At 35.2% G+C, this 17,835-nt stretch overlaps 2 protein-coding genes across 5 annotated transcripts; both read left to right on the top strand.

Moving 5' to 3' along the window:
* The first annotated feature begins 5,176 nt into the window (after positions 1–5,176).
* Positions 5,177–6,469, top strand: LOC145088501 (large ribosomal subunit protein uL6-like). Its single transcript, XM_079026872.1, has 3 exons — positions 5,177–5,627; positions 5,956–6,078; positions 6,191–6,469. The coding sequence occupies exons 1-3, from the start codon at positions 5,253–5,255 to the stop codon at positions 6,278–6,280; spliced, it is 588 nt and encodes a 195-aa protein (XP_078882998.1). The 5' UTR covers positions 5,177–5,252; the 3' UTR covers positions 6,281–6,469.
* A 1,993-nt stretch (positions 6,470–8,462) lies between these two features.
* Positions 8,463–12,933, top strand: LOC145088480 (trafficking protein particle complex II-specific subunit 120 homolog). 4 transcript variants are annotated; one of them, XM_079026863.1, is made up of 8 exons: positions 8,463–8,969; positions 9,136–9,342; positions 9,469–9,651; positions 9,727–9,836; positions 9,911–10,244; positions 10,346–10,638; positions 10,713–12,364; positions 12,478–12,933. In XM_079026863.1, exons 1-8 carry the CDS (start codon positions 8,559–8,561, stop codon positions 12,696–12,698), a joined length of 3,411 nt encoding a protein of 1,136 aa, XP_078882989.1. In that variant the 5' UTR covers positions 8,463–8,558; the 3' UTR covers positions 12,699–12,933. The 4 variants fall into 4 exon arrangements, with proteins under 4 accessions (XP_078882989.1, XP_078882983.1, XP_078882979.1 ...); XM_079026857.1 differs by having other exon boundaries at positions 9,457–9,651; XM_079026853.1 differs by having other exon boundaries at positions 9,469–9,836.
* Positions 12,934–17,835: the final 4,902 nt, after the last annotated feature.

Below are 17,835 nucleotides of genomic sequence, written 5' to 3'. Positions count from 1 at the left end.
TTTAACTATTGTTTCATTTTGTTGCATGTTTTGACTTCTAGAATAATTGAGTTTATTAAGAATAATCGAATTATTCAAATTGTCCTCAATCGTTCATATGTTGGAAGTAGATATGAACGAAGATTGTCATGAATCGGTGTGTAGATTGTCTAAATGGTTTTATACATAGTAAAAGGTTGCTGCAACGTTCGTGAGTGCTTATGAACTGGTTTTGAGCATTAGAACAAACCCGCGCTTGCTGGAATCACCTTATGGAATATGATATAGAAAGGTGATCGCAAGACGATAATATCATATAGTCTTAAGACCTAGATATATGGTTTGTTATTTGTTAATTGGTTGTACATTGATAATGCGAAAACGCATCAGTAACTCGGTGTTATAAAACGTATTGTTGTGTATAGTTGATTAATGAATAAGTAAATGCATATAAGTCGAATTTTATCTGTAACTTTTATTCCAAGAGGGTAAAAGCGATATCTCGGTCGCTCGATGATTTGATTTGACTTATGTGTCGGGCCCGGTCAGAACTGAATTGATGTGTTCGATTAATTTCTATGTCAAATGAATCGGAGATCGAGAAACCAAAATGCTAGACTAATTATTCCATAGAATTGTCAGCATGATATCTAACAGAGGAATGATCTCTTATCTAAAGGACAAGATTGATTAGATCAGAGTTTGACAGCGTCTTTGAGAGCTACGATTGCAAATCGTAATGTACTTGTGCATATAGTTACTAGACTTATCCAAGTGGGAGACTGTTGGAATAGTGTCTAAGGCTACAACTATATTAGACAAGTATTTGATCCGATTGTGCATGGTCCTTTTGGGTTGCCTTCACCATAGCAACTTGACAGGATAATTTATTATGAGAGAATAAATATTATTAATATATTATGAGGATAATATAAGGAATAATAATATTGTTATTTGATTAATATAAGTCATAAATTAATTAGAATTAATTTGGTGACTTAAAGAGATTAATTAAATAAGAGGGTATAAACTGTCAATTGTTTGATAGTTACACTTTGGGCTGTAAATCCCTCTTGGATAGGGTTGGACGATTTCTAGGGCTTGGGATAAGCCACAAATCATCCAAGAGCTTATCTTGGAAAGGATTTGGATTGCTTTGAGTAAAGATTATCCAACTAGGGTTTAAGGGTGAAACCCTAGGAGCGTTACAAGTATAAATAGACCCTTGGGGCAAGGGAAATCGGCACCTCTGCTAAAGCAAAGAAACCCTGGCCGATTTCTATTCCCTCTCATCTCTCTCAAATCATCCTCTTGCTAGTTGGTGTTTGTAAGCCATTAGAGGAGTGACATTTGTAACTCTAAAACTCCAAGAACAAGAAGATCAAACAAGTGTTTCAAGGTATACTTCTAACTTTGATTTTGTATTGTTCTTATACTCTATTAGTTATTAGAAGTCTTGGATCCAATGCATGTTTAATTAGAGAAACCTAGATCCAAGCATTAGGGTTTGCATGTGCACATAGGAATGTTCGTATGGCCAAAACCCATCATTAATTTGGTGACTAAAAGAGATTAATTAAATAAATGGGCATAAACTGTCAAATGTGTGATAGTGGAGTTTTGGGCTGGGAAACCTAATGGACTAAGGGGGAACGAAATTATGATGAAGGATCATCATATTTTCATCCAAGGTCATATTCCAGAAAGTTCCATGGGCTGCTTGGTGATTAAGTTGTCCATTAGGGTTTTGGTAGAAACCCTAGTAGCCTACAATATAAATAGGACCCCTGGGCTATGAAATCGGCTACACTTGATCTCAAGAGAAACCCTAGAGCCGATTTTAGCATTCCCTCCTCTCTCTCATAATTGCCTTATTGCTAGTTGGTGTTTGTAAGCCATTAGAGGCGTTAAACTTATGACTCTAAGCTCCAAGACAAGAAGAATCAAGAAGGAATCAAGCAATCAACAAAGGTAATCATCTAGATCTGATTTGTTATGTTATATTTTGAATTCATGGTATTAGATCTAGGGTTTGCAAGCCTTGGATTCATTGCATGTACAATAGAGAAGCTTAGATCCAAGCATTAGGGTTTGCATGAGCACATAGGATGTTTATTTGTGTAAAACCCATCAAGGTGATGAGATAAGGATTTTTAATAGGGTCCAAGATCATAAAATAAGGTTTAGGACCGATTGGAGTACACCCAACGTACTTCTTGTACGCCATGCGTACTCCAAAGGATAATCATGACCATTTGGCTTAGTACGCCCAGCGCACTCAAGATGTATGCGTCACGTACTGACCCTCCTACTGGTATTCCATGCGTACACTCGTGTACGCCCCGCATACCTGGTGAAACCCTAATTTCACCAATCTTCCGAAGGCCATAACTTATTAGGTACAAGTTCGTTTCCAACGATCCTTATATCCACAAAATTGTAACGAAAAGCTCTACACTTCTATCAACTCATACCGTCCTTAAGACCTTCCGAACAAAAATCTAATTTTCATAAAAGCCCGAACTAACACTTTACCGAAATACCTATAGGCTCCAAAACACAAACCAAACACCCAAATCACCTCAATTACATTACTCTCACCCAAATGGTTATAAATCTCACCTTTCCAAAGGTCCTAAGCCTTATGATGACCGATATTTGGGCCACATCCTTGATTTAGGATTCGATTCGGAACAGGGCGTTACACTTAATGAGTTAAGTACTATATATGTATTAAAAGATCTCTTTATGAGTTAAAGAGATAGATAGTATGTCGGACAAGTGTTATGTGATGATTCACATAACAAAGTTAGAGATGTAGAGAAAATGGTTCCTTTAGGAACAAGAGATAGATGGTCCTTCGGGGATAAGATTATATGATTCCTTTAGGAATAAGATTATATCCCTATGAGGAAAGAGATGATGATCCATTTGGGGATGTAGACAGTTGGTTCCTACCGGAATCCATATTGTGTACGATTGGAAAAGACATAGAAAGCTTCTTTGAGAGGAATAAGATAAAAGAGTTCTTTGCAAGAACTTAGAGACAATATGTGAGGGATTAAGAGTAAGGGATTCGTGAGGGATTCAAGAGAAGAAGAAAGATCATAAGAAAGAGGAGTAAGTTCGGATGCGTGTACCCGGTAAAGTTTGTGGGATATTGTTTCCATTAGAAACAGATGTGATCGGAGTATGGTATAAGATGTGACCATTAGGTCTATATAGGAAAAGAATGTTGGGACATTAGAGTAGAGAAAAGATAAAGTAGATAATAGATACAGTATGAGTAGAGTATGAGAAGAACTTGAAAGGAGGATAAGAGAAGAGTATAAGAAACAAAGTAGAGGAAAAAGAAAGATACCGATGAGATGAGAAACAATAGAAATAAAGATTAGAGAAGAAAGATATAGAGATAAATGAGAAGAGAAAGAATAGCGGTGTATGCTATGAGAGAAATAGTATATGATAATGTATGAGAAATAGAAAGGAAAGAAAGATAAGAAAAGTTGAAAGAAGGGATTTATGTTTTGCAAGTTCAGGTAGTAGTAGTCGTGGTACTAGAAGAGAAGATGGGAGCACAAGGATCGAGACTATTTTATTTAGGTGTATTCACCTTGTTGTTATTTTATATAATAGATTTTTATTATAAACCCGTGATTAAACCTGAGATTTAAAGTGTTTTAATTTTAGTAGAATTCTGCAATTGTAAGTAAAACTATGATATTTCCCATTGATTAGAAGTTAGAAAATATGGGTTGTTACAAATTTGACTAATTTTTGTGAGTAAAATGGATATCTGATATAGCCTTGACAAGATTTAGTACGCATCTCTTCATGTACACTCTTCTAAAACCTAGAGGTGAATCGACTGTCTTTGTCTGATACAATCTACAATGACACACAATGAATCTTGACAATATATTTATGTAGGTTTCTACCAACTTTTTCATAGACCAAGTCTCTCGTGCGACTAAGGAGTGTGCACTATTTGTTAACCGATCTACAGTAATAACCCAAATCATGTTGTGACCTTTTTCTTGTTTTGGCAACTTAGTTATAAAATCATGTCATCCCACTTACCCATGGATACCGGTATAGGCTCCAAGTTCCCATATGGCTTCTGATGTTGTGCTTTCACTCTTGAACAAGTCACACATTCAGACACGTATGTTGCGACGCCAATCATCATTATTGGCCACCAATAATAAGGTTTTAGTTCCAAATACATCTTGATGCTGCCCGGGTGTATAGAGTACATGATTTTATGAGATTCTTCCATGAGAAGATCCTGTATAGGATTTTGTGACATTGTGGAACGTAAATATGACTTTACAACTTCAATTTTTATCTATATCAACACCCCATCATCCACATTAATACCACCGTTCTTTTGATCCTAAAAAGATACTTGTGACTTTTTTTGATAAGCCTATCATGAGCCCCACTTTAAGACTTTTTTTTTTAAATCTCTTGTGTGTGTGTGTGTGTGTATATATATATATATATATATATATATATATATATATATATATATATAATGTTTTTCACAACCTAATAGATGCTTAGGAGTCAATTTCTAAAAATTATATGATATAACATTAACAACAATGTGAACATCATAACACATTGTTATAATTAACTATGCAGATTCCACAAATACATGAACATAATTATAGAAAAAATTAGAGAAATCACTAAAACAAAAATTGGATTTCATAATGCACTAATATGAAGTCCGGAATCAAAATACATGTGTTAGTGTGTTATGTTCGTTAATCAACGACAACAATTAGAATATAAAAATGAGAGACCATCAAATCCGAAAATCAGGAATAGTGGAATACTCGTTTAAATTCAGTCAACAGTTGAAAAACGAGAGTGATAGTGCAATCAGAATCGAAAGATGGAGTCCAGTTGAATAAAAAACCAAGAAACAATAAACATTGCTTAAGTTTTGCAGTTACCACAGATTTATAATTTTTGAATTGAAACAAAATGTAAGTCAGAAACAGTTCGGTTTTATTTTCATAAAAAGAGAAAGCCCGATATGGTTTGTGTACCTCTAGTCCTCTACCTCTTTTTACATTTATTCAAAGGGCAACATAAGTGGGTTTTCATTTTAGGTCTGGCCTATTAAGATGTTACAAGCCCATCTTGATATTTGGTCATACGTATATATACACATCTCTCGGTAGGGTTTGGTTTCTTGTGATCCCAAAACCCTAAGTTCTTCACAGCAGGCCGTCGGCGTTCTAGCAAGCGAGAGGTACAGGATGAAGACGATCTTATCATCAGAGACGATGGACATCCCTGACGGCATCGAAATCAAAATAAAAGCTAAGATCATTGAAGTGAAAGGACCACGAGGAACCCTAACTCGCAATTTCAAGCATCTCAATCTCGATTTCATGCTCATTACTGATGAGGAGACCGGGAAAAAGAAGCTGAAGGTTGATGCGTGGTTCGGATCTCGCAAGACCACCGCCGCCATCCGTACTGCACTTAGTCACGTCGGCAACCTAATCACCGGTGTTACTCAGGGGTTCCGTTACAAGATGAGATTTGTGTACGCTCACTTTCCAATCAACGCTAGCATTAGCAACACCAACTCTGCGATTGAAATCCGTAACTTTCTTGGTGAAAAGAAGGTATGTATTCCATTCTATTTGTTTGTTATCATGTTTATTGTTTTTTTGACATTACATATTATGATCGATTATTTGCATAAGCTTCTGCACACAGTTCGATTTGATTTTAGATGCATATTTTCTCGTTTTGAGTTAATTTTTCTCTTTGACCTTTACATACTAAGCATTTGCGTTGTTATGTATGTTATCATATGACATTGGTTATATCATTTGCGCTAGATTTCTATCTTATAACCTAGAAGTCTTGGTTATCATAGTACTACGAACTTAGTTTATCTCTGTTTTTTCGAATTTGTTTGGTTAATATATCTTTTTTGTTTACAAACAGGTGAGGAAGGTGGATATGCTTGATGGAGTGACTGTGGTCAGATCCGAGAAGGTCAAGGATGAATTGATACTTGATGGAAATGACATTGAACTTGTTTCTCGATCATGTGCCCTAATTAACCAGGTATTCTTTCTCACATAGGAGTTTTTATATCAAATAATCAATCTTCTCCGTTTTTTATCTGTTTTTATCATCTCATAATGGTTTGGTGTTTGTGATTTTGTTGTATATGTAGAAATGTCATGTGAAGAACAAGGATATCCGAAAGTTTCTTGATGGTATTTATGTTAGTGACAAGGGAAAGATAGAGGAGGGTGACAATTGAGTTTGTTTTGTTATCTGCACCATTTTCAGTCAGAGTGTTATCTTTTTTTCTTTAGCCATATTTTGAACATTTTTGTCAGACTCTTGTTACCATTGAGTTCTGAAGTTTTCTTGAACCTTAATTACTATTGTACTGTGCTTTTGGTCTTGTTTATGCATCAATTATATCAAAACCCGACCGTTTTTGTTTTTTTGTTTGTTCAAATATGATTGGATTTCTTTATCTTTACTGGTAAAGGGGGTTGAGATCAGGAGGAGTCAATTAAAATGTTTATGATACTGAGCACATTTTGTCATAAATGAGTTCTTGTTTGATTAGCCAGATATACTAGCATGAATACTTTAAAGTTAAAACATCTGAATTTGTTGGTTTTGTTTAGAAGTTCAATAGTAAAAAATCGTTTTGTCCATAAAGCAAAATTTCAAGTTAGACATCTGGATTTCAGATGGTATGTAATATCATATGATTTAAGAGGTGAATCCAATTTGGTTACAAAGTTGGATATTTTTTTTTTCCTTTCAGCTACAGATAATTAGGCCAAATATAAAATAAATAAAAAGAAAACGAAAATAATAAAGTGATGTTAAAAACAATCATGATATGTTGAAATGCAAGCAATTTGGGTAACCAGTATAAAGTAATTGTTTTGATTTTTTTTCCTTATATTACTATTGTTACCCTTTTTACCGAATTTAATAGACATAAATGATTATTTTATGGCAAAAAAAGAAGACAAATGCATTATTCGTAGAGTAGTGTTATATATGTATTCTTTTTAGATCATAAAAGAGAGCCTAACTACTACATGGTGACTAGATAAAAAAACCCTTCTATGATAGAATTTCATTTATTTTATGTTTGAAACCCTGTTATGATAAAAAACCATGCTAAAACCTTTTCATGATTTTGCTAGTAGAAGACAAAGCCATTGCAATCCTGATGAGGACTGAAATGTAATCAGGATTTTATGAAATATGTTGATCATTTTAAAGAAGCAACAGCTTATTTATAGGGTGTTTACTCCATGCCAGTGGCCTTAGTTCTCAATCACATACTTTTAATGACAGAAAAAAGTAAAGGAATTTGAGTTGCTACATTTTTTTTAAAAATTAAATTAAATTAAAATTTAATATTATTAATCAAACAAAATACTAAATTTTAAAATGTTTTATGAAGTTATCTTTGGTTTTTTTACTTGTGCTCCCATTTACCAATATTCATGTATAACCATATATTTAAGCAAATGTGTTCAACAAAGCAATCTAACAATTGATCATAACTCATAAGAGAAGGGGACTGGTGGGGAATCATATAGATGTGACCAAATATGCTAATTACCAGTTTTATAATACTTTATTAAAATATACTAAAACACGATCTGCCCCAAATAGGAAATAGGGAAATTACGTGACATCATTTTTTTATCCTGTTTTATTGTTGAAGAATTAAAAAATCTAGATATTTTGGGTTGGACGAAAAAAATGAACAATAATTTTCGATTCCAGACACTATGACCTATGATTTCCCAAATGTCAAAGCATCTACTGTAGCTTCAAAATTCATTTTTTTCTCTTAGTGACATGATTATTTCGAAATGAAAGTCAAGACTCACTCCCGAATCAACGAAAATACGTGATTGCTTTTACGATTATTTGTATGTTGTTGAAAATGCATTTTTTAACCGATATGAAAGCATGTGTTTGTTTTAATGATTACCTGGTTTTTAACGGATTTGAATCCACTTACACTGGATCTAGTAGTACCCACCCAAAATGCAACCTAGATTATCCGAAATCCGATCATTTGAAAACTGGATTTAAAAAAAAAAAAAAATACCGAAATCAGATGAATTCGATTTTTTGTGCACCTCTTTAAAAGGTGGTATATCAATGCTTGGTAAAACGATGCTTTCCTTCAAAGTTATGCAACATTTGTAATTGCGGATTGTCAAAGAATCAAGAATGCAATATTCTTAGTTAGAACTCCAATCCACATTTATATTGATATTGATTAAAATAAGTTTTTCCATTTTATAGAATAAAAACACATTTCATTAATTAATTTATTATGAACCAAAATCCCTATATTTTATTTGTTTTAAAATTCTAAAAAAAAAAAAAAAACTATCGATATGAATTTAAGAACATTTTAGGCATTAATTATTGGGTAAATTGCACATAAAAACTTTTCTCAAATTTCTAACTGTAGTAAATTCGATTTTAACCAAACTTTGTCACCCTTTCCATTGATCGTCGTTCTTCTCGTCGGCGGCGAAACAATGGAGCCGGACGTCAGCATCGAAACCAGTTCCATGATCCGGATAGCTGTCATCCCAATCGGAACTATCCACTCACACCAATTCCGAGACTACGTTGCAATGCTCGGTCGCCACCACAATATCGAACTCTCCGCGATCAGTTCCTTCTACACCGTACACGAAAAATCACCCTTCTCGCAACAGCCCTGGTATTCCGGCAACCTCCGTTTCAAATACGTCATCGGTGGATCTCCGCCGAGTCCGTGGGAGGATTTCCAACCCTATCGGAAAATTCATGGTGTTATTGGAATCTGTCATTGTCCCTCTTCTCCTGATCTGGGCAGTGTACTCGCGCAATTCCTTGCGGCGTGTAAAGGATACTCCTCTTCTCTTATTCAGCGCTGTTTCGCTTTTTCTCCTTGTGATTCTCAGGTTTTAATCTTATTTTCAAAGTTTTAGAGCACTTGCGTCGATCAATTTTATTGAAATATCATATATCATTACAATGTAGAATTCAAATTTCAAAACCTAGGGATGTGAGCAACATGAATATCAACCTAACCGGTTTCCTTTATCATATCATCATCTATTATTGCAGTTAGAGGATGAAAGTAAAAAAAGCAATAAGCTGGTGTTATTTCCTCCTGCTGATCAACGAACACAGGAATTTCATCTGCAAACAATGATGCAAGACATGGCTGCTTCACTTCTGATGGAATTTGAGAAGTGGGTGGTTGCAGCAAAATCGAGCGGGACCCTTCTCAAGACTCCTTTAGATTCTCAAGCCAGTCTCAGCGCAGAGGAGGTTTATGTTTTAGGTGTCATAGTCATAATTTCCCCCTTCCTCCTCCACCTTTCTTACATTGATTAATCTAATTGAGTACCTCTTTTAGACCTGCAACTTAACCAACTTGATCAGCAATTTTTTCAGGCGATGAAAGCCAGAAAAAGGAGAGATGCCCGAGCCCATAAAACCATAGGGGATTACTGTCTACTAGCTGGATCACCTGTTGATGCCAATGCCCATTATTCTGATGCTCTAGAACTTGCAAGAACAATTGGGGATTATTTTTGGTATGCTGGGGCATTGGAAGGTGGTGTTTGTGCCTTTCTGGTAAGCAACCACATTCAATCATCATTAATCAAACATACAAAACCTTTTGTTGATTCATACATTATTTGCTATAAGATGAGTAAAACAGGGGAGAAGGATGCAGCTTTAGTGGAAGAGGTCAAGTTTCGCTACAATGGTGTCATCACTCATTATCGCAAGTCATTTATATCAGAAAATGCTCAGAGGTAAATTCTCATTCTTCACTGTTGTAACATTCTTAAATATGTATCTGCTTTAATGTCATGTAACATTTTTGCAGAGTTTCTCCTCTGAGCTTTGAACTTGAAGCTACTTTGAAACTGGCAAGATATCTCTGTAGACCAGAGCTAGTGAAGGAGGTGGTGGAGCTGTTGACTACTGCAACAGATGGAGCCAAATCATTGATTGATACAAGTGATAGACTAATTTTATACATCGAAATAGCTCGTTTATTTGGAACTCTTGGGTACCATAGAAAAGCTGCCTTTTTCTCCAGACAAGTGGCTCAATTATACATGCAACAAGAAAGCAATTTAGCTGCTTCAAGTGCTTTACAAGTATTGGCACTCACCACAAAAGCTTATCGTGTTCAAAGCAGAGCTTCCATTTCCAATGTGTGTTAGTAAACATAAAACAATCCAGATTCTTCATTCATGCATCAAATTGAATCCCTCCCAATTTTCTCTTCTTACTTTTTGTCTTTACATTATGCAAGGAAACCGGTCAATATCTTGTTGATGGTGGAAAGATGAATCATCATTTGGTGGTATCTTTATTCGAGTCTCAATGGAGCACATTGCAGATGGTTGTACTAAAGGAGATACTTTTATCCGCCGTTCGCGCCGGCGATCCTCTTGCTGCATGGAGTGCAGCCGCCCGTTTAATACGATCTTACTACCCTTTAATCACGCCGCCCGGCCAAAACCGCCTCGCAAACGCCCTAATCAATTCCGCCGACCGCCTTCCTTCCGGCACTCATTGCTCCGATCCCGCTTTGCCCTTCATAAGGTACGCCCAATTACACAAATCACCACTCTAAATCAACGACTAAATACAATTCCGATTCCGATTCCAATTCCCAGGTTGCATTCGTTTCCACTCCATTTCTCACAGATGGACATAATAAAACGCAATCCAAAACGAGAAGATTGGTGGGCGGGGTCAGCTCCTTCGGGACCTTTTATCTACACACCATTTAGCAAACGCGATGCAGTTTCGAACAGTAAGCATGATCTAATTTGGGTAATCGGGGAACCAGTTCAGGTGTTGGTGGAATTGGCAAACCCTTGCGGGTTTGATTTGATAGTGAATAGCATCTATCTCTCAGTTCACTCTGCAAATTTCGATGCGTTTCCTGTGAGTGTAACCCTACCTTCAAGTTCTTCCAAAGTTCTTAGTTTATCAGGAGTCCCAACTAAAGAAGGGATAGTGAGTATCCCCGGATGCATCGTCCATTGTTTTGGTGTTCTTACAGAACATTTCTTCAAAGATGTAGACAATTTACTCCTCGGAGCATCTCAAGGGCTCGTTTTTTCCGACCCTTTTCGTTGCTGTGGGTCTGCAAAGCAGAGGAATATAACTGTTCCCAACATTACAGTAGTTCCCAGACTTCCATTGTTAGTTTCACACGTGGTTGGTGGTGATAGCGCCATGATTTTATACGAAGGTGAAATTCGTGAGCTCTGGATGAGTTTAGCTAATGCTGGAACAGTTCCAGTGGAGCAAGCGAACATCTCATTATCAGGGAAAAATCAAGATTCTGTTGTGTCAATCGGATATGAAATTTTGAAATCTGCATTACCATTAAAACCTGGAGCTGAAGTGATTATACCAGTGACATTAAAAGCATGGCAACTAGGGTTAGACCCTGATACAGCTAATAAGAGACAGGTGGATGGAAGCAGCCCGGTTTTGTTGATTCATTACGCGGGACCCACCGGAGACCCCATGCCACCTGGACGCCGCCTTGTTGCCCCGCTAAATATCTGTGTTTTGCAAGGGCTTTCGTTCATGAAAGCTCGGTTGTTGTCAATGGAGATTCCCGCTCATGTTGGTGGCGTTTCTGAGAATATCTGTTCTACCGATTCAATTGTGAAGATTGATCCTTTTAGAGGAAGTTGGGGTTTGAGGTTTCTTGAATTTGAACTGTATAACCCAACTGATGTTGTGTTTGAAGTTATTGTCTCTGTGGTGGATGGAATAAATACCAATAATAGTAATAATAATAATAACAACAATAAAGATAATAATAATGAATTTAGTTATCCGAAAACGAGAATAGATAGGGATTACACTTCTCGAGTGCTTATTCCATTAGAGCATTTTAAGCTGCCTGTTCTTGATGGATCTGTTTTGATTAACAATGGGGGTGGGGGAGTGAAGACGAAAGCTGAACTGAATGCTTCGATAAAGGATTTGATTTCGAAGATTAAGGTGAGGTGGCAATCGGGGAGGAATAGTGCGGGGGAGTTGCATATTAAGGATGCTACACAAGCGGCTCTTCAGACATCGGTTATGGATGTTTTGTTACCGGATCCTTTGACTTTTGGTTTTAGGGTTGATGAAAGGAAGGAGAAACAAGATTGTGTTGTTGCAAATGAGATGAGTCGGATGGCAGTTATTGTTAGGAATAACACAAAAGATTGTATAAAGATGAGTCTTAGTATTACGTGTCGAGATGTTGCAGGTGAGAATTGTATTGAAGGCTATAATAATCCTACCGTACTATGGGCAGGTAGGTAACTGTCTGTATATGTTGGAGTCTTCCATTCTCTGTGAAACAGACTCTTTTGAAGAGTTAATATAAAAAACTCGACATATATCTTACACTATACATTAATTTTTTAGGTACTTTGATTGGTGTGAAGGTGGAGATTCCTCCGTTGAAAGAAATTAAACATACATTTTCTCTTTATTTTATGATACCTGGTGAATACACGTTGTTAGCTGCTGCAGTAATAGATGAACCTAATGAGATATTGAGGGCACGTGCACGTTCTACTTCGTTTGATGAACCAATTGTGTGTCGGGGCCCACCTTATCATGTTCGAGTGCATGGAATTGTTTGATGTCTTTTCTCTTTTTATAACTACGGTCTGCATACATCATTCTTGACTTAAAATTTTGTATTTTTTTCACTGTTTATGCTTCATTATTATTTTTTACTTTAGCCAATTTCGGGCATCATAGTTATTGTTTTTTAAGTCCGAAAATTGTAATGCAAATAAACATGTTCTTACTGCTATATATACGATAGACTTGTAATTGAAGTTCTAAGAGGAAAAGATCGTATATTGCTTGTAATGGATCATATCAGTTGTGAAAAACTTTGTTCAAGGCTATTTTTAAAGCAAACCTCGTAATTTATTAGGCTATATTATGGCGATATGTGCTTGGGAATTTCCAATGACATAGGTTTTATCCATTAAATGGAGATGATAAGTTTTGTGTGGGTAATTGAATTCTTTGACCAGCTATGTACAATAACTTATGTGTCTAAACCCACGAAATAACCAAATTTGTACTCAAGCTCACAATCCAATTTTGCTTATAACTTATATTTGAAAATGTTTATTATAGATGGAATTATGGAAACCAATTAACATTTACCACACTTTTAATCCTTAAACACCATATGGATCACAACATCATTTTTCTTTGTTCAACGCCAAGATAGCAATTTACCTTTGACAAAATTGCAAAAATGTCCTTGTGATATGCATTTTTTTAGGGTTTTAGTCCAAACATTGACTTTTTTGGATTCGTGGTCCTTATGAGCTGGTTTGCTTATAGTTTTGGTCCCTCGAAAAACTGAAAAGACTAAAATACTTGAGGTATTTCTTTTTCAGTTTTCTTTATTTTTTTTTTTATCTATTTTTATACTTAAAAAATTAAGAAAACTCTCTCTCTCTCGTTGAACCTCCACCAGAGGTAGAAACCGGCCGCCGGAAAAGTGCAGTAGCCCTCCACAACCCTCCTCCACCTCTTTCTCTTGTCAAGTAATAACCCCAACACTCTCTTCTACATGGATACTTTCTCCGTCGCTCCGAAAGCTGCCAAAGATAAAGAACGAGCCACAAAAGGCTCGTCGGAGACACCAACTGCCACCTCTACCCTGTCTCTTCCTTTCGTCGAGCAAGCACCTTCTTCATCGTCTCCTTTTGTATTCTTTAATGAATCATCAATAATCCTATCCTATTTGAACACTTCACCTTCTATTAGTCCATCGTGAGTTGTAGGTCAATGGAAGAGGCAATTTTGCGATTCGTTATCAACTGGCTTCGATCGACGAAATGAAGCACGCAACTGAAATCGCGCTGGTGATTGGTGAAGTTAAAGAGACCGAGACGGCGATAGCTTACCAATAACAGCAACAGCTGGTGGTGGACCGGAGATTCTCAACAGCAGTAATGGTGGTCAATGGGTGGAAGGAAGCAGTCCTCCAGCGATGATTTGCAAAGGGAGGAAGACGGAGACGATCGTTGTAGCCGGTGGTTCAGAAGATGGCGAGAAAGGGTGCTTGGGCTGGTGTAATAGACGAGCAACAACCAAGAAAGGAAAAGGGGGTGTTTGGGTGATTCAGTCGACGGAATGGATAAAAGGAGGGTGAAGACAGTCGGTGGCAATGAGCTATTTCCGGCCACCTCTTGACTGATTTGTTAGCGAAATACACATGGAAGGGGGTTCGGTGGCCCTTATCGACTTGTGTATTTTGAAGAACAAGAGAGAGAGAGAGAGAGAGAGAGAGAGAGAGAATGAATGGGGTGTGGGCCCACTTTATTATCAATAAAACATTAAATTAAATAGAAAAAAAATATAAAAAATATATTAAGAGGACAATTTAGTCATTTCAGTTTTTAGAGGGACCATTTTTACATACAAACTAGTCCAAAAGGATCACAAATCCAAAAAAATCGTGATTTAAACTAAATCTCCAAAAAAAAATGCATACCACACCAACCAAAATTGGTCTTTACCTTTTTACCTTTGTATATTTTGCTATTTTACATAAAGGGTCGGGATGGCAAGTTGGGCCAACGGTTATGGGCCTTAAGACAATTGGCCCCAAACTTAATTTTGTTAGATATTTTGTGTATAGTTTTCATTTAAAAAACAAAACACAAGTTATGTAGGTAAAGACGTGCATTTCATTCACTTAAATGAACAAAACAATGTTGATTCTTGTTAGCCATATTTTTAAGAAATTATAACCCACAGATATAATAATAACAAAGTTTTTTAAAAAAATAAAATAATCAAAGGCATTTACACTTCAGATTAATATATTAGGTATGCTTCATGCTTTTAAAGTGAAATAAACGCAATTAAAATTGGTCCCACATCGTTGGACAAAGAAAACAAAAGCTATTTCTATGTTTATAAAAGAAAAAAAAAACATCAACATTTACTGCTATATATAAAAAAAGCAAATTAGGCTATATAAACTAGTTACTAGTTATTTAGTAAAAATGTCATTTTATAGACCAGCTGAAATAAGTAAAATAATATGTAGAAAATTTTTCTTTTTTATAATTGATAATGAATTTATTTAATTGATAATGAATATGTTTGAGAGATTTAAAAAAAAAAAAGTTCAATAACCTTGTTGAAATGCTAGTCTTGGTTATGTTTGATATACTGACAAAAAACTTATTGTTAGCTGATATTGAAAAGGTAGATGATAACTGAAAAATTAGTTTCTAGTTTTTAACCATTTTGATAAAAAAAAAAATAACGTTTGATACAAATTAATTTATAAGCTAACTGATAGATATATAATGATATAAAGGACATTTAGAAAAATATGTTTTTATAATTATTAATGATATATTTGAAATAAAACTAATCAAAAGTTAGTCTAATTAGTTTTTTTTTTTTTTTAAAACAAGTTTATAAACTATTTTTTAGCTTGTCAAACATTAATACTCAAAAGCGTTCGAAAAATAAACAACTTATCAACTAGTTGTGGTGCGCTAAACATGACAGTCTAAAAAGAACTCAAATGTTAAGCTAACTTATTATAGGTGCTAAATATAAATTTTTTTAATGTTTTTGGAATAAAATCTAGAAACAAATAGTTGATTTCGTTGTTTAATGTTTTAAAGAGGATGCATGTTTGTTTTACACATTTTCTTTTCAAATAGAGAAAACGACCTAAAACGGTAAGATAGCTCTTATTATATGTAGTCATTAAAAATTTTTTCGGGTTAAATATGCCCTTATACTTTTTGTTTTTGTACACATTAAGTAATTTAGACCGGATTCTATAGGTTTGTTGGTGTGGAAGCATATGTGACATAAATAACAATTAAATGGCATCTTACGTGGCCTAGGCAATGCTTGTAACCGAATCTTTACATAAGAAATCAGGAGGAATCGATTTTACCCTAGAATAATGAGGTGGATGTCGATTGGTAATCAATTACATAGTAGATAATGAAATCCTTTGTGATTGTTTACTCCCAAGACGAATTCGTACCTCCAAGACTAAAGATAAACTCTGGAAAGAAATTTAAAGTGTGCCCTAACTCAATGGTAATTACCGATTTTGATTTTATTTGTAACAATGCATCATTTTTTATTCAATTTCACATTCTTACATTTCGTTTTATTACTAATGAAATTAGGAAAAAAGTGTAAAGTTTGGGAGTGGGTTGATGAACTTGTGTATATGAAGCCCAATGTAGAAGATATGATTTTAGAACTTATAGAGACCATGGCAGTTTCTAGGAAATAGGTGAAAGAATTAAAGTCTGTGTTCATTATGACGCTTATGTATTGATGATTATGTAATGGTAGAAACTACATTGTTATTATGTATGGATGTTCATGTAATGGATGTTTATGTAATGGTAGAAACTACATTGCTATTATATGCATCAAATTAACTCATAATTAAGATAAAAAGAACTTCATTGGTTTTAAAAATGGTAAACAACTAGAATATGAGTACCAAACAATAAGGGACCAAGTAATGAAAGTACATTGCTATTGTATGAATCATATTGATTCTTTTATTTTAAAACCATGATATATGGCATGGGTTGATGTGACATCCCCAATTTCACGGCCAGAAAAGACTGATTTGTTTATGCTTGTTTTTAAAATCAGAGTACTCTTTTAAAGAAAACAGTCGCGGAATTTGTTCCCAAAACAAGATATGATAATAACTTATCAAAACATTTCTCGAAGAGAATGTATTTTCATTTAATAATAAAACCTCGGAATGTCATGTTCCGATACATACATATAAGCATAAACAGAACTTACATTTAATTACACAATTGATTTATATCTCCTTTAAATCTCTCTGTGAAATATGTCTTCGTATTAATACCTGTGATACAAAGAAAACTGAGTGGGTCAGGCTTGGGAGCCTGGTGAGCATATAGGGTTTTCATCCCACAATGTTATATCATATATTTATAAATATAGAACATTCAAACTTGTACAATTTCACCATATAAAGGCAACTCTTATCCCACCCATCGCTCCTCACAACGACACGATCTAAATTCTCATATCTAAAATTTTCCTGTTTACCCGATCCCTACTCACGGATCTAAAACTATTATCTTCACCCGATCCATACTCACGGATCTAAAACTAACCTTTTCCCTTGATCCATACTCACGGATCTAAAACTAACCTCCTGATCTGATCCAAGCTCTTGGATCAATAATTGTACCCAATCCATACTCCCGGAATAGGGACAATTAACTATACCTTAATCCTGATCTGATCCATACTCCCGGATCAATAACTGTGCCCAATCCATACTCCCGGACTAAGGACAATTAACTTAGCCTTAATCCATACTCCCGGACTAATAACAAGTTTTATCTCTTTACCTGATCCATACTCTCGGATCTAAAACTAACCTCTTGGTCTAATCCATACTCACGGATCTAAAACTAGCCTCTTGATCTCATTATCCAACTCATCCTTTTATCACACACCAACTATCTCATCTACTCATGTTCTACCAAATATATTTGTAGATATAAAATACATATACAATTTAACTCATTTAAAAAACTATATAAAACATCCATTCCACACTCATCTCAAATAAAACACAACAATATATAAACACATAGCACGCATTTTATAACAAATACTTCATATTTATGTGTTAGAAGAAAGTAACCACATACTCACTTGATTAGAAGATGATCGGACAACACTACGGCTTGTAGAAGTAGT

The sequence above is a fragment of the Lactuca serriola genome, chromosome 1 (assembly GCF_051521515.1).
Source record: "Lactuca serriola cultivar US96UC23 chromosome 1, Lser_US96UC23_V15, whole genome shotgun sequence".
Lineage (NCBI taxonomy): Eukaryota > Viridiplantae > Streptophyta > Magnoliopsida > Asterales > Asteraceae > Lactuca > Lactuca serriola.
Note: the sequence above shows the minus strand (reverse complement) of the source record. Positions and strands in the feature narration are given on the sequence as shown.